This window comes from Rhinopithecus bieti, unplaced genomic scaffold (assembly GCF_001698545.2).
Source record: "Rhinopithecus bieti isolate Rb0 unplaced genomic scaffold, ASM169854v2 scaffold_8911, whole genome shotgun sequence".
Classification (NCBI taxonomy): Eukaryota; Metazoa; Chordata; class Mammalia; order Primates; family Cercopithecidae; genus Rhinopithecus; species Rhinopithecus bieti.
In genome coordinates, this window is record NW_016806084.1 from 1,560,355 (window position 1) to 1,588,328 (window position 27,974).

The following is a 27,974-nucleotide window of genomic DNA, read 5'->3' on the forward strand; positions in this document are numbered from 1 at the left end:
TGGCCCAGGCTGGAGTGCAGTGCCATGATCTTAGCTCACTGCAACCTCCGCTTCCCAGGCCAAGCGACTTGCCTGCCTCAGCCTCCCGAGTAGCTGGGATTACAGGCACACACCACCACACCCAGCTAATTTTTGTGTTTTTAGTAGAGATGGGCTTTCAGCGTGTTGGCCAGGCTGGTCTTCAACTCCTGACCTCCAATGATCTGCCGCCTCAGCCTCCCAAAGTGCTGGGATCACCATTTCTTTAGAGCAAATGTGATCTCACCTTTCGGATTCACTTAAGGTAGTGATTTCTCCAACCCTGGTGCACATCCCTTGACTCCACCTGGAGGACTTTGAGAACTAATTCCACCTGGGCCCCACCCAGGCCAGTGAAGCTGGCTCATCCATGCAAAAGGAAAAAACAGCAGAATCTCTCTTGGCTTCTTATCTCATCCTTTTAATATTTTTATTGGATATGAATATTTTATGATGCACATGACATTAGTACAAGCAGTCTACAAATAGAGTTCAATAGTCACACATATATTGGGGTGAGCACAAAACATTTTGACTAGAGGGGTGTAAGCAAGCAGGTTTGGAGAGCGCTAACATGAAGCGGTGACACAGGTCAGGTTCACAATTAATGATAAAACGGAGAAAAGAGGGAGTATGGCAAACCATAGGCTGGGTCATGCCCCAACTCGCAGTGGGAAGATGTTTAGCTTGTTGCCATGCGAGGATGGGGCCTAGGACTACTGGGTGTTCTGAGTTCTAAAGAAAATGCACACCTTGGCTGGGCGCGGTGGCTTACGCCTGTAATCCCAGCACTTTGGGGGGCCGAGGTGGGTGGATCACGAGGTTGAGATCATCCTGGCTGACATGGTGAAACCCCATCTCTACTAAAAATACAAAAATTAGCTGGGTGTGGTGGCACGTGCCTGTAGTCCCAGCTACTCACAAGGCTGAGTCAGGAGAATCACTTGAACCTGGGAGGTGGAGGTTGCAGTGAGCTGAGATTGTGCTACTGCACTCCAGCCTGGTGACAGAGTAAGACTCTGTCTCAAAAAAGAAAAAAAAAAAAAGAATGAAAATGCAGACCTTTTAATTTTATGTGAAATCTCCCATTTTAAAAATATTGGCACCTAATGGAATATAACAAAAAATGAACATCATAGGGGCTAAAGAAAACACTGGGCTGGATGGCCCGAGGGTGCCCCATCTGTGACTTTCAAGCGCCACGCCCTCCTGGTCTATGTTATTTCATTTAATCTCTGTGATGACCCTGTGAGACAGTGCTTCACTTCTCTTTTACCAATGAGGAAACAAAGGCTCAAAGACACCAGGGAATGAATCCAAGGTCTGAGAGACTCGAGTCTCAACACGATGACATCCTGGTCACTTTGCTTAACAAGACATTTCTGTGTCTATTAACTGCATGGGAATGAGTGCAGGCCGTGAACCACTGCAATTCTGGTGGCAGGAAAGAGTTTATTCTCAGTGCACCTTCAACGGGCAAAAGCTCTTCAACTTCTCAACTACTGTGAACACCTACACGAGAGGGCAACAGGCTGGGGAGAGGGGGGCTAACTATTCTCACGATTTCTTGGGACATCAGTGGGCAGGAGCCAGGTCGGAAAGGGAGAGATGTGTTAATGGCATCACAAGACAAAACTGGCGGAGGGGTCAGAAAGAGAGATGAAAGCATCTACATCCAGGTCAGTTCACCCACACATAACAGTACTAGAATTTCCTGGATATTTGACTATGTGCTGGAAATTGTTCTAAGTCTGTAACTAGAATCATCTCACTTAATATTCACCTTGGGAGTGGTGCCTTTCATGTATCCCCATTATACAGATGAGGAAACTGAGGCACGTTAACATACCAAAGGACACAAAGCTAGTGGGAGTCTTAAAGCTCAGGTTTTAAACCCTACTCTCGCTTGTCTCTCTGAGTCTCCAATGTCATCAGGATGGGCCACTGAGGTTCTTCAAACCTCAGTTCCACCTGTTATTACATAAGAATGAGGGACTTAGAGAAAAAATAATACTATGCTGGTGAAATCCGCGGAATAATGTAAATAGGGCTGTGTCTCTTTCAAGAGATCAGGGAAACTCCCTAAAGACAGGCTATCAACTTTAGTTTAATTGTTAACATCTCCTTCCTGTGCGCTGAGCACAGAACTCAAAGCTCAGGCTCTTACTTAGGTTCGTCTTAGAGAAAGGAAAGAGGCCAATCTTCAATGAGTCATTTCTCTTTTAGTTTCTTTGCCTTTGGGGATAGAGGCTACAGAGGAATGGAAATGAGAATTCCTGCTCTCAAACTTTTTATACAAGCGTTGTCCAATAGGACTTTCTTCGACGATGAAAATGTGCCATATCTGTACCGTCCATACAGCAGTCACTAGTCACATGAGGCTATTAAGCACTTGAAATGTGCCCAGGGCAACTGAAGAGCTGCATTTTATATTAAAATTAAAACTGAATTTAAATTGAAGTAGCCACAGCTAGCTAGTGGCTACCATATTGGACAGCACTTATGGGTGTGGTGAGAAACTGGGATGTCTCTAAGTTCTGTCTTTCCCCAGAGGGCTGGGTCCACTCCAGAGTCTCTGAAAAAGCTTGGTAAAGAGGAAAGTAGGTTAGGCTTTGTCACATGCTGGGCTTGTTCCTGTCGCCTGCCCTGGACCTTGGGGGCTGAATGGCTCACATTTTAAAATCTGAACAATTTTTGGGGAAGAAGGTCCTGTTTAACACCAAATCAGACTATAACACAGGGTCATTTTTAAACATTTAAAAATTCATGGGCACCATTTCCTAGCTGTTTTGGATTGGGACCCGGGTGCTACAATCTAGGGGCCAAGAGAAGTCTCCACTGCCCTTGCTTAAGCCCATGACAACACTGGAGGAGAAAAGCCGATCTCTTTTTCTCCTCTGCCTGAGACTTGTGCTCCTTCTAGGGTTTTGCTTCCAGAAGCTGACCTCTGAGTTCTGAAACGATGTCTGTGAGATCAAACGGCAGAGGCATCGAAACGTCATCCTTTTCCCAGTATGGCCGACATTCTGGCTTCTGATCAGCAGGTAAAGTTCGGGCAATTCGCGACTGGCACCTGGAAGAGTAACAATAGGAAATTAATCCATGGGAGGAAACCCCCAGAAGACCCCAACCCACAGGAAGCTTGGAGGAACACTGGCCAATGCTCCAAAGACAGTCCACTGGGGTGAAGTTCATGGCAATGACTGAATGAGGCTACAGGGGGAACGCAGGTGTTTCTAAGAAGGAAGGCTGTTCCTGATGGTCCGGACTTCCTGTGCTTTGACTCCCAGATTTGTATCATCTCAGGTGGCTGCGTAGAAGCCAATCATCGGGGAAATTCAGTTACTCTGCCTGTAAAATGGTGAATTATTTTTTCATTATCTCAACTGTTATTTAAAGTGTGTGATTAAGCCATTATCAGATTTAAATGTTTGTGGGATTTCAATGTATTACTAGATTACTGGGAAAGATTAAATTGAATTTACTGCATTAAAACGTCCAAGAATAGATTAAACAATATTACAGGCCGGGATTGACTTTGGAGATCCTGGAGATTTACAAGTGTCCCAGCTCTCTGTGCTCAGAAAAAGGCACTCCAAGGAGAGACCGATTTATAAGGATATATGCAAATAGGGGTTAATAATCATTTCCACTGATGAAGAGGTGGGAAAAACTTCCACAAAATTAAATTAAGAGGCTAGCAAGAGTTAGTCCCTAAGGAAAACACTTAAATCACGGTTTTTATTGAATGGATTATTCATCAATAGTAGAGAAATTAATTATCATATGAAGCTAAATTATAGCCTCACAGGAAAAAAATTGGGGCAACGTTCTCACACCTTGGCAGGCATCTATCTCTCAGAGAGACTGGCTTATTTAAAAGTGACCTGGGAAAACTCAGTGGCTTTAGCCACAATTGCAGATAAATTATCTGCAAAATGAGGATCAGAGAGAAGGAAACAGATTGCAATAAGGAATGAACGATTTCTCCACTCTCCTGGAGTACGTGGCAGTGAAAATGTGTGGACCAAAACCAAACACTATGAGGACATTTGGGACATTGCACACGTGCCTCCCTCCACCCCCGCCTTCTCTGCATTTTTGTCTAAATCAACTAAAAAGTCATGCTCACTATATGTCTTCTGACTGTGTAGGACTGACTATGAAGAGATCAAAGAATGGAATATCCTGGCCCCATTTCCAAGCCTGATGGTAGAGAGGGTTCCTAACTGAAATACATCTTCTTCTCTGGGGAATTATTAATGGTGAGGGGATCCCCCCGGGAAAACATACGTCAACTTTACACCTATTTTCGCGTGTGGTTAATTGCTACACCGGCATCCTATGCACTCAATCCGTCGTACATTACACATAACATTCTAATATATCTTTGGCTCTCTGCATCAGGCCCTGATAATAGCGTCTGTTAACATGCACTAAGTACTATTATGTAGCACATCACTTCATAAATAATAAGATTAGCTGACCCTGGGGCCTCAAGAAGAGTAATGTGTTTAAATGTTCTCATTATTTATTTAAAACAAGAATTAAAGCAACAGAAGCTGCTTTTGACAATCCTCTTAGCATAAATATTAAACTGTTTGCACTGATAAGCTACACACTGCACTGAAGAACAGAAGGTGCGTTCTGCAGACTACTTAATCATAGGTGTTTGAGACCATGCCGCTTGCTGTCATGGTTCTAAGGGTGCATCTCTGTAGTTCTAGAGACCGTCTCTAAACCACTTGAAAGGGATGTGGGGGAAATTAATATTCAAGGAAAGCTGCGACTAATTACAAAGGAACTCTGCAAAGCTTTTAAAATTGTGCTTTCTCTCTGTCTCAGAATCCTGGAGTAATGCTCAATTTACTGGGTAGGGAAAGTTATTCCAAATGGAGCATTTCAATCTCACAGTGGATAAATTATCCATGCACACATTATCCTGGCTGGCAGATTAAAGGGCTATGATAAGTGTCGATCCACCTAGAATATCATAAGGTTTGTAGAAAGTCAATAGAGATGCTTTTTCACCTGTCAAATGGGTTTTGCCTCCGTACTTTGTGAAAGTATTAAACACATTGAAGCCTGCTGCAGAGGTTTGCTTATGCTGTGTTGTACAAGTTTCCCAATCCCGATGGCTTTTCTTTTGGGCAAAGCTGTTGCAGGTTTCGGCTGTTGTTCTTCTCATCAAAGGACTGGCTGGGGCCACGCATGGTGACTCACACCTGTAATTGCTTGCATCCTGGTAGGCCAAGGCAGGCAGACCACTTCCAAGAGTTTAAGATCAGCCTGGGCAACAAGGTGAAACCCTGTCTCTACTAAAAAATACAAAAATTAGCTGCGCACGGTGATGCCCACCTGTAATCCCAGCTACTCAGGAGGCTGAGGCATGAGAATCACTTGAACCCAGGAGGTGGGGTTGTAGTGAGCCAAGATCGTGCTACTGCACCCCAGCCTGGGCAACAGAGCAAGGCTCTGTTTCCCAAAAAAATAAAAAAATAAAAAAAAAAAAAAAAAGGAAAGAAAGAAAGAAAAAAAAGACTGGCTGGTATGGGAAGTGGCTCCTTTGCATTCAAGCTCTGACAGACAAGCTGTACACAGTCACTGCATCCATCTGGGTCAGGAGTAGAACCCTTTGTTGGGTTTCTTCAGAGCCTTCATTCAGAAATTTCAAGATTGCTTTAAAATCTTTTCTTTAATGTCCAGTGTTCCTTGCCAATTTCCAACTGATAGTAATAGGGGCCAGGAGAGGGCTCGTTATTGGAGGTGGTGTATTACCCATGAAAAAGGACAGACATCCCTAACTCAAATGACATTGTGTGATTTAGCATCATGCCAGCCTGCAGAACTGATAAAGAGAAGGCTGGGAATTACTTGAAGGCACATCTGTCCCCCTTTAGGCTTTCATTTCTTTTGCTCGGGTCACTCATTCTTCCTTCTTGGATCTCAATTGCCAAAGATGGGAAGCAGGGAGACTGCAGCATGGTGGTAAAGAGTGTGTTCTCTGTATTGCCGGAGTTGCTGCTCTCCAGGGGCATGATATCTTGGGCAGGTTTTGTTACCTCGCTGAGCCTCAGTCTGTCAAGTGGTGATGGCAATAATAGTATCTTACTTATGGGGTTGATGTGAAGATTACATGAATTATATGCAGAAAGTGCTTAGAACATTTCCTGGCAGGTAGCAAGCGCCCAATACCCATTAAATAATCTTATCACTATGGTTACTTCTACTCCAGGTACCAGTGGCAGATGAGAAATGCCAATGAGAGAGCTGCCTATTATACTTGGGCTGTCTCCTTCCTTCATACTAACTGGGTGCGGAGCCTCTAGACGGACTCCTAGGGGAAGCTCTGGGGATACAGGAGCAGCTCTTTCTGGCTTGAATCAAATTGCACCTAAGGCTGGATCCTATCACATTGTGACATCCCAAGACCCTGAGGCTTATGTATTCAAGCTGCTACGACTTTCCAGTGTCAGGCTAAAATGTTCAGATTCAGAAGGGATCAACAGTTGTTCCTGAAGACCTAGGATTGATAAAAGGCACTGGCGTCTGGCCTTCTAAGTGGTGGTTGTTCCAGATTGATTTTTGCATTTACAGGAAATAAAGTTGGATTGTTTCTTAGCACACAATACTCTATAGTCTCTTATAAAATAAAGGGGCCCCAAGTTGTCTTATGAAATGGGTGAGGAATACTGATAGGGATGGAAATTTATTGTCCTGTATTTACTCCCACCTTTCCCACCAACAGGATACTAATTTTCCTGTGGGGTACCTGTTCCTTCTGTATCCTTCATGACTTGATGTGGGTGGGACTAGCTCCACCTCTACAGCCAGAGAGGAGCCTTGACGTAGCCTTCAGCTACGTCAGTACATCATGCTCTCCTAGTCACAGGGAGTGGTTTAAGAGGAGGCATATGACCCAATATGAGGCAAAATCAAGAGACTAAATCAGAGGACTGGTATGGGAGCTAAAGGAAAAGACTTTCTCCTCTCCTGGCCTATGAACAATTAGGATGTGTGATGTGGAACTGCCATCAACATTTTGCTGCCATCCAGCAAGGGGTGGATCCTGGACCATGCTGTTTGAGTATCTGGGTCATGCTTCACTTAGATGTTTCAGTTTCATGAGACTTTATTGTCTGAATTAGGTTTTTCTGTAAAGAATCCTAGCTGATATGCTAGCCATGATTCCTTTCTCTCAGTTATTTCCTGCCTTTTACAACATCCATTGCCTTTGCCAAGTGGATTCAGGTAGTCTCTCTAAACTGAGATGTTGTGGCTGATACAGTGTAGTGTGTGCAGAGAATACCTGGGTGTGAACCCACGAAAACACTGACATTTGGTTTTGTTTCAAACAGTATTTCTATTTGGGACAGATTTCTGCCCAGAAAACAAGAGAATGCTGGTCCATCCACACTGGCCTTTGCATGAAAATAAGCCAGTTTTCAGGACTAAAGCTGGATAATGTTGCTAAAGAAAGTTAACAAGATTCCCTTCTCAGTGTCATTCCCAAGTCCTACTGAACCCAGCTAAACAATAAGAAAGTTACAATTTCCCCCTTTCAATCCTGTCCTCTCTAATCCTATCCTAAGGAAAATCCCATTTTAAAATGTTTGTTGGGTTAGCAAATAAACTTGGATCTGTTCAGAAAATACTGCCCCTTTCATGAAGCAGTTCAAGGACAGCAAAGGAAAATAATACATATATACACATAAAATATTGTATACATATGCTTTATATATATATCTATTACTTTATATATATTTCAAAATATAATAATTTAATACGTATTATTGATATTACATATTTTATACAAATATACTGTTATTATATATTTCATGAAGATTAGATAATTAGTAATGAGTGAATTTATAATAATGAATTTAGGGAGGAAGAGAGATAAAGCTATGATACATAATATAGTTGTACTGGTCTTTTAATATATTATATATTTATAGGATAAAAAAAAAAAAAAGATTTTTTTACAAACATGATATCCTTATTACGATATATAAATGTTATAATTATCATTAAATATTCTTAATTTATATATCAATATATTAATTATATTATATTATATATAATCAAGATGACAGTTTGCATCATATAATTACACCTATATTGTATATACAATAAGTAATTATATATTTATTAAAATATACAATTATATATTTAAAAAAAAAAAATAAAAACTTAAAAAAAAATTTTTTTTAATTATTATGATATACACATAATATATATTGTAAGAATTATATTTTTATATAGTCTTTATTCCATTAATCTATAATTATATATGATACGTTATAGGTGCGATTATACGTATTATACTTTATGATAAATATAAACATAATTATATCTAATTATCATATATAAATATTTATATAATAAATACATATAAACTATATACAATATATAGTATATTACATATTATATGTGTATATAAAGTATATATATAATATATATACTTTCGCCTTCCTAAATTCACATTATTTTGACTCAAAGCACTGTATAAACCACCTCCTAAAACTCTCAGCTACTTAGGAGTGGTTCTCCCTGAATGACCTAGTGACGTAACAGGAAGCAGCCGAAAGGTGTCACACTGGCTGGCTGCCAGCAGATTGTCCAGAAGTCCCCCCGACCAAGGTGTAACTCATGAAGGGCTTCACTGCCCGCTGATTTCCCCCAGGGCTGCACTTACATTTAGATGATCGGGATTGCAGCTACATTAGTGAACACTGGTCACCATGCTAAAATTAACCACTTTAGCTAAAGTGTGTGTTAATTATGGGTATGCAAGCAGTCAATAAAAGGTTAATGCAAAAGTCAAAGGATAAATTTCTTCCCTTATTGCATCACTTCACAGACTAAATGACTAACATTATACTTTGTGTTTTTAATCAATAGGTTTTACAGTAATGTGCTGGCCATTGATTTTAAGAAAACATACACGGTCTTCTTCCTTGTCCCTAAATTTTGCAACAAATAAAGAAGGACAGGTAACATTTCCATTACTCTTGATGAAATGATAAAGAAAGATTTCAGGAGAAATGGTTTCTGCTGAAAGATTCATCAGAATAAGCAAGTGTAACACACACACACACACACACACACACACACACACACACACACAGAGACTAGAACTTGATGGAGAAATATTACCAAGCATGGGCCACTGAAAAGATAACAGAAATGAACTCGTAAGAGGGAATTCGTCAATGGGAAAGAGGAGAACAACTCCTAATAAAAATAACAGTTGCATTTTGTACAATGTTTAAATGTCCCAAATAATGTCGATCCACAGTGCTGCTTCTTACTTTCCTAATAACCTAGGAGAGATGGCAGGGGTAGGTATTTGGATCCCCAATTTGAGTGAGGGCTGCCTTACTCAAGGTTTGATGGAATGGTGCGCAGGGGAGCCAGGGCGGGTCAGACCCCTGGACATCTGGCTGGTTGCCCTTTTCACTTCGTTCCATCTTTTTCATGGATTTCCATTTGGACTAAAATGGATCCTGTCCATTGACTAGTCAGCTATTCGTGTCAAATTTAGATATTTAGGACATTCCAAATCATTTCAGAGGAAAGAAGCAAATGTTGTTTTTACCTCCAGCTTCTAGAAGGACTATTATTATGTTAGATGACTGATAAAACCTAGTTTTCTTTTTTTCTTTCTTTTGATGGTGAGGCTCTTACAGCGTAAGTATCTACAGTCTATAGAAATAAAAGATACATGTTCAGCTTCTGAGGGCATAAACTATCTCTAATTATTGATATATTCCCTGGGTGACCTTGAGAAAAATATCTCAACCTCTTAGTTTCCTCAACTATTACACTGAAGTTAATGCTTCTCTGCTTTACTGGGTTATGTGAAGATAAAATCAAAGAACGTATATAAAAGCACTGTAAAATATGTAAAGTACCACATAAATGTATAATTATGCCTCAATATCCCTTTTCTTATGTGATACAAGTCCTATTTTTAAAACCTAGCTGATCACGCAACATTGGCCAGAGGGCTTGTAACGCTCGCAAATAAAAATGAAAGAAATCACACTTCTAAAGAATAGAGCAGTTTAAACAGACAGCTTCATCAGAAAATACGCAATGTTTAAAAGTCTCCTCTTCTTTAAGTCAGTGCTTTTTCTGGAATTTGAATTTAAGGCGTTGACAGTCACTTGGCCTAACGCTGAGTAGGAGTCTGTTTGAGGGCATCAGCTACATGATAATGCATTCTCCTAATGCACCATAGCATAAGCCAATACCAAGGCTTAAGAGGCCTCAGGAGCCAGGCGCAGTGCTTCACACCTGTAATCCCAGCACTTTGGGAGGCTGAGGTGGGTGGATTACGAGGTCAGGAGTTCGAGACCAGCCTGACCAACATGGTGAAACCCCGTCTCTACTAAAAATACAAAAATTAGCCGGGCATGGTGGTACGTGCTTGTAATCCCAGATACTCAGGAGGCTGAGGCAGGAGAATCGCTTGAACCCGGGAGCCAGAGGTTGCAGCAAGCCGAGACCGCGTCACTGCACTCCAGCCTAGGTGACAGAGCGAAACTCCATGAAAAAAACAAAAAAACCAAACCAAAACAAAAAACCAGGCCTCAGGTAGAAAACACTGGTGTTACATCAAATCCACATGAACCTGCAAAACCCACCTGCCAGGATCAGCACGGAAAAAGCAGGAAATAATGATGTCATAGGGCAACAATCCTCTCAATGGCCTTATGCTTTAAAGGGAGCGTGAGACCAATATGGGACCTTAATGTCCTCTGTTCAATTCAGTATCTTGAGGGTTCATTTCACTCTAATGTATATTTGTGTGGCAACCGTCTTGCCATACAGAGTGATTCAGGGTTTAAAGATAAGTATTTTTCCTATTAACATGGTATCTAAATCCCTGCCAGTACCTGATGTACAAATTGAAGGGATTTCCATGTATAATTCTCACCTCTACGATGCCTACCTTAAGTGCTACATTTAAAATTTAACCTCAAGGAAGAAGCCACTCCATTGCACTGTTTTTCATAGTCTCACTGTGTTTTGCTCCAAATAATCTGTTATAGTGAGTGGTGACAAAACTATGCAGTCTAGTTTATAATAATCTTTCCCTTGACACTCTAAATCCTCTGAAAAGAGAAGAACAAGTTAATGAATTTGTAATGTGTCTTCTTGGACTTTTGTCACTATCATGGCACTGTGGACAACTTTACAAGTAAATGGCCACCCAGTCATACTTACAGCTATCATAACGCTCTACTCGGACAAAGGTGGCTTTATCAAGTCAGCATGTCAAATAACTCAGTTTACCTATTGCAGAACCACTAAACCAAACCAATTCCTAAATGAGTTTTCACAAAAGACATGTTCACTTTTTCTTTGAAAGGCTTTTAACCTCTTGCCTCTGTTCCTCATGTTAATGTTTCCAGATCAGTAAAGTCAACATACATCAGAGAGTGAGGAAAATCCAGACTTTTGCCCAGGGGTCAGCTTTTTTTCCCCCCGGGTCAATACACCTTTTTAGTAGTTAGTGTTCTTCAACCATGACTACTTGAGAAGCCGGGTTTGGCTTAAATTCTAGTTGTATATACACCTACTTTTTGGCCTCACGCTTCTGGGAAGAGGTGAGAAGTCCAATACAAAATAGGCTGTTTAGGTGCTTTAAAAACGCTTTAACTGCCGAATATACCCGAAGTGCTTTCGAACACCAAGATAACGCCATTCAGCCACATAACCATCCATTTTTCAAGAACTCTTTCTTTCTTTCTTTTTTCGAGACAGGGTCTCACTCTGTTACCCAGGCTGGAGCACAGTGGCACAGTCATAGCTCACTGAAGCCTCCAACTCCTGGGCTCCAGCGATCCTCAGCCTCCCGAGTAGGTGGGAGTACAGGCATGCATCACCACATCTGGCTATTTTTGTTTTTGTTTTTTGTAGAGATGGGGTCTCCCTTTGTTGCACAGGTTGGTCTCAAACTCCTGGGCTCAAGTGATCCTCCTGCCTTGGCCTCTCAAAGTGTCGAGAATACGGGAAAGAGCCACCACGCACAGGCAAGAAATCTTTCTTCCATTTAGCACAGAGCCTGGATCTTGGCCAATCAGTATAATTAGAGTCCCTCCTATGGGTCTGTGCCATCCTGCTGCCTTGGAGAAGGGGACAGTGCGGGCAGTGCCCAGCTGCTGTCAATGGCTTATGTTCTCCGCATTTGTTTGGAGCTCAAAAGACATCTTCTATATAAACAATGGTTTTCACAGTTCCCAATTCTTTTCCTCAGCGCCTACATGACCTACAGTTTGTCTGAAATGTAATATTAATAATACTATATAGTACAATAGCCATGAATGATCAGGGCTTTTTGTTTTGTTTTGAGATGGGGTCTCACTATGTTGCTCAGGCTGGTCTAGAATTCCTGGACTCAAGTGATCCTCCTTTCTCAGCCTCTTATGTAGCTGAGATTACAGGCATGTAAAACAGTGCCCAGCTTATTGTTATTTTTCATGAGATAGAACATTTAGAGTTTCAACTTGGGATTACAAGAAGAGATTTGTTTTGGTAAAGGTTTCCCATCATCCTGGCCATGGAACCAGAGTATCTCACTGTAAATCATGGTTAAGAGCTCCCCTGCTTTTGCTGTGATTGCTTTTGGTGTGTTTGTCATGAAATTTCTGTCCATTCCTATGTTCAGGATGGTATTGCCTAGTTTGTCTTCCAGGGTTTCAAAAGCAAAAGTTGACAAGTAGTATCCAATTAAACTTAAAAGCTTCTGCACAGCAAAAGAAACTATACACAGAGTAAACAGATGACCTGCAGAATGGGGGAAAATATTTGCAAATTATGCATCTGACAAAGGTCTAATATCCAGCATCTATAAGGAACATAAACAAATGTACAAGAGAAAACCCCATTAAAAAGTAGGCAAAGAACATGAACAGGCACTTTTCAAAAAAAAAAAAAGCATACATGCGGCCAACTAGCATATAAAAAAAAAAGCTCAATAGCCCTGATTATCAGAGAAGTGCAAATCAAAACCACAGTGAGACACCATCTCACACCAGTCAGAATGGCTATTATTAAAAGTAAAAAAATAACAGATGCTGGCAAGTCTGGGGAGAAAAGGGAACACTTACACACTGTTGGTGGGAATGTAATTTAGTTCAGCCATTGTGGAAAGCAGTATGGCAATTCCTGAAAGAGCTAAAAGCAGAACTAATATTCAACCCAGCAATCCCATTACTAGGTACACACTCAGAGGAATATAAATCATCATGCCATAAAGACACATGCATGCAAATGTTCACCGCAGCACTATTCACAATAGCAAAGACATGGAATCAACCTAAATGCCCATCAATGCAAGATTAAATACAGAAAATATATACACCATGGAATACAATACAGCCATAAAAAAACAAGATCCACATACACACCATGGAATACAATGCAGCCATAACAACAAGATCATATCTTCTGTGGGAACATGGATGGAGCTGGAGGCTATTTTCCTTAGCAAACTAACCCAGGAACAAATACTGCATGTTCTCACTTATAAGTGGGAGTTAAATGATAAGAATCTATGAACACAAAGAAGGAGACAAGAGACACTGGGGTCTACTTGAGCAGGGAGGGTGGGAGAAACAGGGGCAGCAGAAAAGATAACTATTGGCTACTGGGCTTAATAACTCGGTGATGAAAGAATCTGTACCTCAGACTCCCGTGATACATGTTTACCTATGTAACAAACCTCCACACATACCCCCAAACCTAAAATAAAAGTGAAAACAAAAAACAAACAAACAAAAAAACCCCCAGCTCCTCTGGCCTATGGTAAAGGCTCTATGAAAGAAAAGAGGACCCTGGGTGAGGGGTAAAAGTGCTCAGATCGCACCTCCAGGAGGTCAGAAGATGAGGAGATAAGGGATGCAAGAGCCCCTTGCTGGTTTGGAAGTCAGGGCCACTTTATGGTAATGAAATAGCTCAAAGGCATCTCCACTCTTTCTTCAGGGGTCCAGAGGAGTGCCCTGCCTTTTCCCTTCTACTGTTAGAATGTGCAGTCTCCACCAGGGCACCTCCCAGCCATGTGATGAGCCTGTGTGATCCTCACAGCACTGCCTTTCTCCTGTCCCTCTCAAAACCACCCCTGTAGGTTTATCAGAGACTTCTGTTGACATGGGAGAGATTATAAAGACATTGTACCTCATGCCAATGCTCTTGCGATGACATCTCCTCTCACACCAAAGGGATAATAAGAATACTAATAAAAATCTTTAAAAGAGTCAATAAGGCTTGGCACAGCGGCTCATGCCTATTATCCCAGCACTTTGGGAAGCCGAGGCAGGCAGATGGCTTGAGCTCAGGAGTTCAAGACCAGCCTAGGCAACATAGCGAAACCCCATCTCTACAAAAAATTTAAAAAGACTACTCAGGCATGGTGGCAGGCACCTGAAGTCCTAGCTAGTTGGGAGGCTGAGGTGGGAGGATCACTTGACCCTGGGAAGCTGGGAGGTTGAGGGTACAGTGAGCCGTGATTGTGCCACTGCACTCCAGCCTAGGTGGCAGAGCAAGACCCTGTCTCAAACAAACAAACAAACAAACACAAACCCATAATAATAAAGACGAGTGCTAGGCATTCTATCCATCTTCTATTAAAATGTTTGTCCTCAAAATTGAAACTGAGGCCCAGAAGATTAACTAACCCATCCAAGATTTCACAGCCAAACAAGGGATAGGGTCAGGATGTGAAGCCAAAATTGTCTGACTCCAAATCTTTTTGCATTCTTCCAAAATACAGACATCATGAGTCTCATTTTGGACCCCTGTTAGAAACTGAGTTTCCTAACGGCACCTGGTCCTCAGTCAGACTTTCCAGATGAGCATCCTGGGAATCTTCACTTTCACAGGTGACTCTTAAGATCAGGCCAGTTGGTGAAAACACTGCACTGTGTTAACCTGCCACAAAGGACCACAAAGATGCTCAAAGTGGGCTGTGGTGGCAGGGACATATGTGTGTCTTTGGGTCCAGAAAGAACTAACATTCAATTCAGCTCCATTTCAGAGGAAACCAGACTCAGGGTCAGCTCCTGCAGAGCGGCAACTTGGCTCCCCAGGCAGGCAGCTGGTGACTTCCCAGGGTCTGGCACATGAAATAGGTCTTCTGAAGTCCTCCCCCTACTTCAGGGACTGTGGCAGGCCCTTGGAACCACTTAATATGTGAGACTGCTTGGCCCACCACTAGGGTGTAAACCCAGGAGGCAGAGGGCTGAGAATAATTTTATCCCTAGGTTCATTTGTGGGCTTGTCAGTTACATAATGATAGTGATGAATGGGCTACCTTGACAGCCGAACATTTAGGAGCTGCTGACCTTTGATCTCTGGTCACATGATAGGGTCACCCGAAACTTGCATGACTTCTACCTGCCCAAGGGTAACAATATAAAGGTCAAATGGGCTGGATGATTATATGTATCAAGTCGGAGGCCGCTTGGTTGGACGCTTTAAGAGAGGCCGGGTTGGGTTCCCCAGCACACAATGCTATGGAACCACTGCAGAAATGTGCTCAACAAAAGATATACAATTTCAAAGCAGTCTAGAGTAACTTTCCTTGCAAGGGAATAGAATGAACTCATTATTTTTAAAGGGCAACAATGAAAACAAACACTTTAGAAGAAAATATATTCTGCTAGTGACTCAGCCATTGGGAGGGAAGGCATATAGGTGCATGACTTAATGAATGATAATCATGCTATACCTGCGACATGGCAGCAGGTCCAATTTGATGCAATTACTGGAACAAAATCCCCACCGGGTAGTATCAAGCCCTCCTTTCAGCCACAGAATACGGTCTCTCCACTGTCCTCTGTCACCACAGAACCCCGCAAAGGATCATGATTGACAAAAGATAACCCTTTCCAAATCTCATGACTTCCTGTTGCTTGAAATTTAAGTAAAGTTTGCATGGGACAGTCTCAAACTTCAGAAAGATTCCAGAATAACTTCTGATTAGAAATCCAAGGTGGCTGTGATTTTTAAATGCACTACAACATTTTAAAAACACATTTCTTCTTGCAAATTGGAAGATTGTGCTTTTTGACTATGTGGTTCAATTCCATTTACTCAGAATCAACTTGATTCTGAGTAAATAACAGCAGTCATGTAAGTAACAAATACAGTTAAGAAAATAAAAGCTAAAAAGGAAAAGCCATTGATTTCCAGAATCTAGAAACTTCACAATCTGCGGGAAGCGGCAGACATTACAGAAAAATCTGATTTACACAAAGAGACTGTGTTTCTACAAAGGATTTTCCCCTGCAAAGTCAAAGACCGACAGACAGACTGCCAGTGAGTATAATCCACTCATACTCCTGAGAGATAAGCAAAGCAAGGGACAATGGCTTACAGAATAAAAGGCCAGCTGTTCTGATTTTGGAATGCTCATTTGAGTTGTAAGCTGTGAAATAAATTTGAGTTGATGGCTCCTCCATCTGCTCACCTGTCAGTCTCCTTCCACGGTACTGCTGTTTTTTAGAAATACTTCCGTGTAACCTGCTTAATTGGTTTTTGGATGCCGAGAAACACCTCACAAGCATTTTAACCTTATTCGGAACATGAGCTTCCCGAGCTCTTCTGGATTTCTCTTCTTTAGAAATATTCGCTAACAGGTCACTTGGGGTAGGGAACTCAATGGCATCCAATACCAACCATGTGACACAGTTCAAATTCAGGATTAGGGAGAAAATGGTGGATCAAAAGAAAATGCTAATTTATAAAGGTCATATCAGTCTTCTGATGAATTTATGCTTTGCACTGATTTAAAAGCTGAGTCAAAGTCAAAATTCTTATAGTGGTCCACAAGGCCCTCCATGACGGACCCTTTCCTACCCCTGATTCTCTGCCCTCTCCTTGCACTCATTCCATTGTTCACTGTGCTCCAGTCAGACCGGCTTATTTGCCACCTTGAAGAGGCCAAGAGCAGTCTCAGGGTATTAGAACCTGCTGCTCCTTCTCCCTTGAACACTCTTCCCCTAAAATATCCACATGGCTTCCTCCCCCTACCCCTTCAGGCCACTCCTTAATCCAATCGGGGAGATCTTCCTTGACAGCCTTACTCAGGATAGCTAACATCACCCCTCCCTGTCCCCCAACTCTAACACTCCCCATCTTTCTTCACTGTCCTATTTTTCTCTGTAGCACTTGACACCATTTGTGCATGTGCGTGTGTGTGCCTGTGTGTGCACACGTGTGTGAGCTAAGCTCTCTGAAGGCAGGGATTTCTGTCTGTTTTGCTCACTGCTATATCCTCAAAGCCTAGAGCAGAGTTTGACACATGGTAGCAGCAATAAATACTGTAGAATGCACAAGTGATTGAAAGCATCTTGCATCTGAATTGTACCTCCTTAACAGGGAGCTGATTTCCCTGCTACACAGCACTTTAATAACAATGATAAGCCAAAGTAATAGCTGGGCACATAAAAGTAATAGTACCCTGTAGTATCAGCTATTTGGGAGGCTGAGGCAGGAGGATCACTTGAGCCCAGAAGGTTGAGGTTGCAGTGGGCAGTAATCACGCCACTGCACTCCAGCCTGGGCAACAGAGCCAGACCCTGTCTCAAAAAAAAAAAAAAAAAAAAAAAAGAGAGAGAGAGAAAGCTAATAACATAACAAGCCAGATGGTATAGTAGGGAGAACACTGGTCTGTGAGTTAAAGACCCAGTTCTGCCACTACTTTACCCTGTGATCTGGGGCAAAACTGTGACTTTCTGGCCATCATTACTTAGATTTGTACAATAAGGGCTTGAGTTAGACAATCCCTATAGGTTTTCCCATCTCTAAAAAACTGTAAATATACACATAAACATTATGGCTTACGTCCATATGCATTATCCCATATGATTCTCGCTTCTAGGGCAGCAAAGAAAGGTGTAATCCTAGTTTTGAAAATGAGGCCACAGTAGTGCCAAGGCCTCAACACATGAGTTCATCTTGGGGCCTCCAGCCCTAGGACAACACAGCTGACACCACTTGGAGCAGTGACAGTCATCTGTTGTGGACTAAATATCTTTGTGTCCTCCTAAAATTCATATCTTAAACTCCTAGCCTCTAGTGTGAGGGTATCGGCCTTTTGGAGGTATTTTGGTCACAAGGGTGGCACCCTTATGAAAGGGATTAGTGCCCTTAAGTGAAAGTGTTGTTCCAGGTCACACGACATAAATAATAAGTCACATTAACTGGGGCTGAAACTTAGGTCATTCACTAGTCCAACCTTTTCAACTCAACTGAACTTGGTAAAATTGGAATTACTACCAGTCACTCTTAAGCTCTGATTCAAAAGCTATTTTTGCAGGCAAGTTCTAATCCTCTGAGCGATATGTGTCATTGACTCCAGTACTTCCTGGGCACTATTTCACTCTAGCCAAAGAACCTATGTAGTCTTTAAGCTGCCGCTTCATTCCAAGGTTACAGACAATAAACTGCTCCATTTGCCTATGGATGTTTTATGACAGGAGCACAGTTATATGTTGGTGCAGCTGTTTTGCAGAAAGGGAGGAAGTCCAGGCCACTGCAGCATCAGGACTGTTGTGTTAACAAGCCCCTGAACTCCAAAGATGTCATAGTGTCCTGGCCTTAAATCCAAAGCAAGTCTGCCTTTTATACACCTAGGAAATGAATGACACTCTTTCTACAGCTAATATTTGGAAAGTAACATTGCTTTGTCTCACATAAATATCTATGCCGCTGGGTCAGTGATCAAGAAGATGCTTGCTAAGTGTCTACTGAAGCCAGGATTTGGGCAGAAGGACTTGTGACTTTTGTGCTTTCAGTATCCATTCATTCAACAAATATTTACGAGGTGTCAGGATCTAGAGATCCAGTAGAGAACTACACCAAGTCCCAGATTACATTCTAGCAGGAAAGTCAGGTAATAAACACAGGTATCGGTTAGAAACTGCATTCAGCCGCTAGCAAGTGGGACTGGAAATAACAGTGGTCAAAGTAGATGGGAGCTTATTTTTATTTCACATTAAAGAAGTCTAAGGGGCATCACTCAGAAGCAGACCATGGACATCTGAGACCCAGGCTGTTCCATTCACCTTTCTGCTCTGTCATCCTTAGCACATGGCTGCCATCCCTGAAGTCACCTATGGGTCCAGGACTCTCCAGCCACCATATCTGAGTCCCAGGCAGAGGGCAGCAGAAAAAAAAGAGGGCTAAAATTTCCCCTTACCTCCTGTTTGAAAGGAAGACAAGTAACCTCTGGATCTCACTGATTAGAACTTAAGTCACTGGGAAGTGTGGGATTTTAGCTGGACATTGCTCCCTTTCCCTGTCAAAACCAAGACTTTAAGGAAGAAGGAAACAGTGGGACAGGATGAAAAGCTAACATTCTCTGCCACACAATGTAAGCAAATAAATATCAAGATAATTTCTGCTAGAGTTAAGTGTTCTGGAGCAAATCAAACAGAGAAATGGAAAAAAAAAGAGTGAATAGAGAGGCTGAGGGAGGAGTCTAGGCTAGGGTGGTTGTGATGGACGCTTGTCCTGGGGAAGGGCGTTGTAAGTTAGAATGAGTTAGGCATTAGGGCTGGGCGCAGTGGCTCACGCCTATAATCCCAACACTTTGGGAGGCCAAGGCAGAAGGCTCCCTTAATCTCAGGAGTTCTAGACCAGCCTGGGCAACAGAGTGAGACTCTGTCTCTACAAAAAATAAATAAATTAGCCAGGCATGGTGGCATGAGTCTACGGTCTCAGCTACTTGGGAGGCTGAAGTGGGAGGATTGCTTGAGCTTAGGAGTTTGAAACCACCTTGGGTAACATAGTAAGACTCTGTCTCCGCCAAAAAAGAAAGAAAGAAGAGTTAGGCATACTCAGGGGACAGCAAGGGGGCCATTGTGGCTGGCGGAGGGGGGCGAGGAGAGGGGAAGGAGAGGATGGGGTCAGTGAAGTCTAAGCTCTTGGATGCCACTGTGAAGACTGAATTTGACTCTAAATGAGATGGGGAACCACTGGAGGGTTTTAAGCAGGAGGATGATAGGATCTATGTCATGGTGCTCTGCAGAAAGCCTCTAGATTCCTTTAGGAATGGAGTCATCTCATGGGAGTAAACTTCTATGCTCTATCTACACACAGTATTCGTTTGATGAAGCAAAATATCTTAGGCCTCTTTGGTGGCATCCTAGGCCACTCCCGTTCTGGGGCTGGGAGGGAGGGAAGGCTATAAACCTTATCCTTCAAGGCTTTGATGTATTGTTCGCCTTTGCACTGGAATAGAAAAGAAGGAATCACGCCAAAGCCTCCCTGTATTCCCAAGTCCACCTGATGTGTATCTTCAGAACTCAACACACATCCAATTTATGCTGTTCTTTTTCTTTTTGGTGCCGTGAATTCAGACTGAGGAAGAAGGGTAATCCTATATGCTGAGAGCCACGGAAGACTGAACAGGCCTCTGAGTCAGTGCAGGGTTTGCTTCTGAAATGACTTGGTTTGAAAGGAGTTTTAAAACATTGTAGTTCAAATAGGGAGCAGGCCAAGTTCTGAAGTCCTCCGACTGAAGTTTTTGCAGTGCTGCTAGCAATGCCGCCACTGAATAAAGCCCACTGGAGCCTTGGAAAAGAAGGATGAGTTGCCAAAGAGACCGCCTTAGGCTTGCAGTATGGCCTGCAAACTTCAGGTTAACTGGGCGGACTTATTAATTAATCATCACAACCACAAGTTTCCCACCTGGGCATCTTTAAGGAGAAAGCAAGAGGACAGACAGGCCATTATCTATTTATTACTTACTGTCTTGTATTCTCTGGTCAATGGGCTGGTGCAGTGTCACACTTCCGGGCTTTGAAAGCATGGGTCTGTCGTTCCTTCACTGTCTGGGGGTGATCTCATTCTCCCAGCACTAGTGTTTGCTTGTGGGGTGACCTTGGGAAGGGCACTTAGCAACAGCATTTTCTCATCTGTCAAGCTGAGACAGCCACAGGGACCCGAAGTCACGTCTGGTAAATGCTCAAACATGGGACGGTCCGGGCCACCTCATCTCAAAGTCCCCTGGCTCCGGGAAGAAGGCTTTTTCCAACAGGGAAAATGAGCAAGGCCATGTCCTTGCCACGTGCCTGGTAGAGATGGGGGTGAAGGTAGGGCGGGGTGGAGGACGACACTAGCTCATTGTAGGAAAGACACCCTTAGGCCCCTCACTGCGGATCCCAGATGCTTTCTCATTTGCCAAAATTCAGAAGGTCATAAGGAATCAAAGGACGACATCTGCTTGTGCAGAATGTCATTACAGAGGAGTGTGGGAACAAGAGGCCTGTTACAAGTCACCTTTCCAGCTCCTGCAAACAGGCCGATGAATGGAGAAGTTTGGCTCCTCACTGAGCATTACAGGAGAGGGGTCAGCTGGGACTGGGCCAGAGCTCGGCGGTGAGTCAGGAGAACACAGCAAGGACTTGATTAGCTGCTGTGACCTCCTGCCCCGTGCCCGGCCTGCCAGGGAGCCGGACTTCTCGGCAGATTGCTAAGTTAGAATTTACACTTTTTGGAAGAACAGTTCTGCAGCCGAGACCACCTGGGAGTTGGCACAGAATACTTTATGGAGGCTCCATTATGCGTTTTCTGCAGCGCTAGCTGATAGGTTAGCTTGGGTGAGACTGCGAGACCTGGAGAACTTGCTATTCCTAATTTAAACTGTTCTTTCTAGCAGGAGACTGACTCGCAAAGTCCTAGTGCCCAAAGGCATCCGCCAATCCGAGGCCAGGGTTGGATGCGTAAGTGCCATCAGCAGGTGGCCTGCCTGTGTGGCATGCATGACAGGTCCCAGAATAGTGTTCCCTCCAGAAACACTCTTGCTCTGGCTTTCAACTAACGCCAGGTAGTCTACCATTAATTCATTTTGTTCAAATGTATGGGGAAAGGAGGGGAAGGTATTTTACAACGCAACTACCTCTAAGGAGGATAACAGTTGAAGTCACCTCTTGCATAGAGCATGCTGCTTCCTGGTGTGAAGAAGGAAGAATCCCATGACCTCTGCAGTCCCTGGGTGAGAAGCAGAGGTAAACTTCCTTACAGTCTCACCTAGGGTTGATCACGTGAATAGCCTTCTGGGAGAGATGAACAGGAGGCCAGCAAATAAAGACTAGAAGCAATTTCATTGGTTTCAAGTTAATGTCCTTTTTCAGTGGGTCTCATGTAAGCGTCTGGGAGTTATGGTTGCTAACTTAAAGTGATTTATAAAGTTCTTTCCCAGGAGAAAGGTCTTTTGAGCAGGCAGCGAATGGGTCTGTGAATTATTTCTCCAAGGTGCATACAGTGGGAGGATGAAGGAACAGGTTCAACTGTAAAGAATCTAGCACTCTTTCCTCAAAGAGAAGGAATTCTCATTTTCCAGCAAGGTAATTTTGGACAGCCATGACTTGCTCTTTTAGACTTCAGATTTGGTAAAGCCTCTGTTCTTGGGAGGTCCTTATCTTCTTTCCTACCCCTTTAGTTTAAAGGCAAGTTTAATAGACTGCTCAACCCATTTGTGTCAAAGTCAGGAGGCTAGAATCCAGATCTTGAGATCCTTAGTTCACTATGGGCCTGCCTGCAAATTTTCCCTTTTCCTCTTAATGTTTTGTTTTGTTTTGTTTTGAGACAGGTTCTTACTCTGTTGCCCAGGCTGGAGTCCAGTGGCACAATCATGGCACACTGCAGCCTTGACCTCTCAGGCTCAAATGATTGTCCTAACTCAGCCCCCCAAGTAGCTGGGACCACAGGCATGTGCCGCCATACCCAGATAATTTTTTAAAATTACTTTGTGTAGAGACAGTGCTCACTATGCTGCCCAGGCTGGTCCTGAACTCCTGGCCTCAAGGGATCCTCCCACCTTGGCTTCCCAAAGTGCTGGGATTACAGGCATAAGCTATAGTGCCCAGCCCTTTTTCTTTTTTTAATGTTGTAATTGTTAATTACTAACATTTTCTGAGCATCTACTATGTGCCAGATGGCACTGTAAGTGCTTTACTCATGTAATAATGCCAGTAATCCCATCAGGTTGCTATGATTATTATCCCCATCTTACAGATGCAAACAGTGAGGTACTGAGTGGTTATGTAATTTGCCCAAGGTCACAAAGATTGTGAGTGATGTAGCCAAGATGTGAACCCAGGCAGACTGGTTCCAGAGCCCATGCTCCAAACCACTCCCCTATAATATGACGGCAGCATGGCCCGCTCACAGGTTTACATCTAATGACATAGAAGAGTTCATAATGAAAAAGCAAGACTGTTCCATTCCAGTCCACCCAACCTGCAGATTTGTTTCGTATGGTAGTTACCTTCTGTATCTCTAACTAATATGCATGTACGACGATTTCTTTGTTTGCTTTTTAAGAGACAGGGTCTCGCTCTGTCACCAGGCTGGAGTGCACAGTGGTGTGACCACACCTCACCGCAGCCTTGAACTCTTGAGCTCAAATGATCCTCCTGACTCAGCCTCCTGAGTTGCTAGGACTACAGGTGTGCACCACCATTTCTGGCTTATTTTTTATTTTTATTTTTGTAGAGACATGGTCTCACTATGTTGCCCAGGCTGGTCTTAAATCCTGGCCTCAAGCAATCCTTCTGCCTTGGCCTCCCAAAGTGCTGGGATTACAACTGTGAGCCACTGTACCTGGCAGACCATTTCTCGATTGATTAATTTTAGATATTATCTGTTGGTTTCCTGTAATGTTTCATGAGGATTTTGCTCTCACTTGTTCTGTGCATATGTACATAGTGTTTGTGGTAACTAGCCTCCAAATGTGGCCCCCAGTGCACCACACCTCCAGCACTCACTCCTACATTCAGCCTGTGCTGGCCCTTTCTGTGACTTGCCTTCAACAACAGATCACAACAGAGGTGACTCTGGGCCATTTCCTTAAAAAAGCCTGGCAGTTTCTGCTTTTGTGCTCTTAGGAGTCTTGAGCCGCCATGTAAGAAGCATGGCTGCCCTGCTGCAGAGCCCACATGGAAAGGCCACTTGGAGAAGAAGAGGCCCTGAGACTACATGGAGAAAGAGAGGCCCAGAAATCTCAGAGTCACAGCAGAACCAGCTTTTTGGTCCCAGCTGCTCCCTGACTATAGTCATGGGTAAGACCCCCAGTGAACCCAGCAGAAGAACCACCTGTCCAGCTGAGCCCTAGTCAACCCCAGAAGGCCAGAGTCTTAGATGAGGAATAATAAACTGTGGTTGTTTTAACTCACTACATTTCGGGATGATTTGTTATGTTGCAATGCATAACTGAAACAGTGTTTTCCGTATTATAAGATCTTTCACTGGATTCCTTTGTAACTGTCGATGATATGCTTAAATACTATATCTGGTTCCATTAACTTTTTTTTTATTGTGACAAAATATATATAACAAAAATATGCCATTTGAATCATTTTTAAGTATACAGTGCAGTGGCATTATTACATTTACATTTACAATGTTGGGCAACCATCATCACTATCTATTTCTAAAACTTTCCCATTACACCAAAGAGAAATGCTGTACATGTTAGGCAATAAACTCCCCATTTCCCCTCTCCCAGCCCCTGGTAACCTATCATCTACTTTCTCTCCATGGATTTGCCTATTCTAGATATTTTATTTAAGTTAAACCATACAATATTTGTCCTTTGTGTTTGGCTTATTTCACGTAGCATAATATTTTCAAGGTTCATTCATACTGTTGCACACGTTTCAATTTCATTCCTTAGAATGGCTGAATAATATTCCACTGTATGCATATAACACGTTTTGTTTATCCATTCCTCTGTTGATGGATACGTGGGTTGTTTCCACCTTTAGATTACTGTGAATAATGCTACAATGAACACTGATGTACAGTATCTGTTTGAGTCCCTGCTTTCAATTCTTTTGTGTATGTATCTAGGAGTGGAATTGCTGGGTCATATGGTCATTGTATGTTTAATTCTTTTGAGGACCCACTAAGTTGTTTTTGAAAGGTGCTGCACCATTTTACACTCCCACCAATAATGGAGGAGCCCAATTTCTCCACATCCTTGCCTTGTTATTTTCTGGTGTGTGTGTGTTTTTTTTTTTTTTTTTTTTTTTTTTTTAAATTTTGGGGGTTTGGTTTTTTTTTTTTTTTTTTTTTTTTTTTTTTTTTTTTTTTTTTTTTTTTTTTTTTTTAAATTGTAGCCATCCCAGTAGGTGTGAAGTAGTCTCTCCTTGAGGTTTTGATTTTCATTTCTCTCTTGACTAATGATGTTAAGGATCTTTTCATGTACTTATTTGTCATTTATATATCTTCTTTGGAGAAATGTCTAATGAAATCCTTTGCTCATTTTAAAAATTAGGTTGTCTTTCTGTTATTGAGTTTTAGGCACTTTACATATTCTGGACATTAAACTTTTATCAGATTATATGATTTGCAATATTTTCTTCCATTCTATAGGCTATTTTTCACCTTCTTGGTAACATTCTTGATGCATAAGAGTTTGTAATTTTGATGAAGTCCAATTTATGTTTTTTCCATTAACTCTTAACCGTGTCCCCCAACTTCCCTTTTCATAAGACACAGATATGATGCTTAATATAGAATGAAAGAGTGAGCCCATTAACAGCACGAATTGGAGCTGAAGAAATATGAGATATCCAGTATCTCTTACACTCTGGAAGGACTGTTTCCCTATCTCTGCCATTCTCAAGTCGGTTGTTGGTTTTCACTAAAGCAAAACCTCTACTGACAACACAATTAACCCAACTTTGAGTTATTCTCTAAACTAAAAGTAATTAGTGTGAACTGTTTTAAAAATATTCTAGAATCTTTAATTAAACTCACTCAGATTGGAGGTTTCCATTCTCTACTTGTGCAAATGCTTAAGATCTGGTTAGGTGACTTACTTCTTCCACGAACCCAAAGGCAATTAACTGGTGAGTATCTCAGCACCTATTCAATTCATGTCCAGAGGAATGACAGTACCTGAGATCCCTAGTGAAAAACTTCTCACGGAATTCGCCCTCAAAACTTCTTGGGAAAATTTTCTCATTCTTCAAAAGAACTTCCTGCCTTCTCCTATTGGATTTGTAAGAGATTTATATTGGACTGAGGGATGGTTATCAAGGCCATGTATGCATATCTTGACTGGCAAACCATCCTTTATGCAATCAGTGACACTTCTTTATAACACGGGTGTTAGCAAACAAGGTAAATGGAAAACTCAATACTGTGTGGAAGGACGCTACTATGAATGAATGAATTATCCCAGAGTGCAGCGGTGGTTCAAGTGACATGGTCTGATCTTTATAACTGAATTTGTGTAACAAGAAACTTGCCATAATGATGTTTTCCTTTTATAACAACCTTTCCTTGGGCATTTCTGACAACAGATTCTCATTTTCCCCCTATTGAAAAACATTTAATTCACTGCCATATTTGGAATATCTGTTTATTTGTGGGGCATTTAAAATATGAAATGTCTCAAAATTGTTTTTGTCCTTACCATCAAAAAAGAAGTGTGGCTTGGTAGAAAACATTAAAAGAGAGTTTTGAATGATCAGGTCAGTAGAAACATACTGAAGAAAACTGTACTTGCAAAAGCTAGTTGAGCACGCCATTAAGACAATTATATGAACTTAGTTCCAACCAGATAATGATATTTTGCAGAATTGCTTATAACCTGAAAACCTGGAAGCAAAATCCATCACTGAAGGAATGATACTAAATTATAGTATATGGACTTCTCTGAAAGAATTACATGGATTTATATGTTCTAACATGGAAAGATTTCCAAACATAAGGCATATTACTGAGTAAAAAAGCAATGTGGGTATTGATTTGTATGGCATAATTACCACTTATGTAAAACAAATAAGGAAAACATATATTTGTCGTTGGGTACATGTATGTCTGTAAATGCACAGAATATTTGGAAGGGCAAGAAGGTCTACGTTTGGAAACAGTGGTCAAAAGACTTTATCCTTATCTATAAAGTTTTAATTTTTACAAAGTGAATGTATTGTGCATTACTTGTATAGTTAAAAATTGATAAAGATGCTAAAAGTGGTGGTGACTAGAACTAAATACCTTAGCTGGGAACATGAATCAGCTGTTAAAGCTTATAACTGCCTTCAATTCTCATTTTCTTTCTAACAAACAAAATTCTGGGAACTTAGCAAGAAGTAAATTCTTTGAAGTCAACCAGGTAAAACAATTTCTTTGCATCTTGCTTTTGTAATTTGTCTTTTTTTTAAGAAACAGGGTCTCACTCAGTTGCTCAGGCTGGAGTGCAGTGGCATGATCATAGCTCACTGTGAACTCCAGGGCTCAAGCAATCCTCCTGCCTCAGCCTCCTGAGTAGCTGGGACTACAGGAACATGCCACCACATCCAGCTAATTTTTACATTTTTGTAGAGATGGGGACTCTCTATGTTTTCCAGGCTGGTCTCGAACTTGTTGGTTCAAGTGATCTTTCCTCTCTGGCCTCCCAGGTGTGAGCCACTGTGCCCAGCCTCCTCTGCATCTTGAGGGAGAATTTAACTACAACATTCCTTGCCACTATAGTAAATGTAGGGTTGTCTGAGGATTGGAGCAGAAAAAGGGAGTTCTTTTGATTGTCTATCTCACCTTCCCCAAACTTCTGCCATCCCAATACAACTGAAGCCTTGCAAGGGGAAGAGTGAAGATAAAGAACCATTTACTATACTTATTTTAAACACCTAAACTTTAGAAGACTTTTTCCTATCTACATCCCTGTTAAGAAAAGTGTCGGCCGGGCGCGGTGGCTCAAGCCTGTAATCCCAGCACTTTGGGAGGCCGAGACAGGCAGATCACGAGGTCCGGAGATCGAGACCATCCTGGCTAACACGGTGAAACCCCGTCTCTACTAAAAATACAAAAACTAGCCGGGCGAGGTGGCAGGCGCCTGTAGTCCCAGCTACTCGGGAGGCTGAGGCAGGAGAATGGCGTAAACCCGGGAGGCGGAGCTTGCAGTGAGCTGAGATCTGGCCACTGCA

At 42.2% G+C, this 27,974-nt stretch overlaps 1 protein-coding gene across 1 annotated transcript in view; it reads right to left on the reverse strand.

Annotated features, from left to right (window-relative positions):
• Positions 1–423: 423 nt before the first annotated feature.
• The window catches only part of FTO (FTO alpha-ketoglutarate dependent dioxygenase), a 415,105-nt gene continuing 387,554 nt past the window's right edge, over positions 424–27,974 (reverse strand). The window contains 1 exon segment of the mRNA XM_017874625.1: positions 424–3,091. Coding sequence (XP_017730114.1) covers positions 2,938–3,091 — 154 coding nt within the window. The 3' untranslated portion in view covers positions 424–2,937.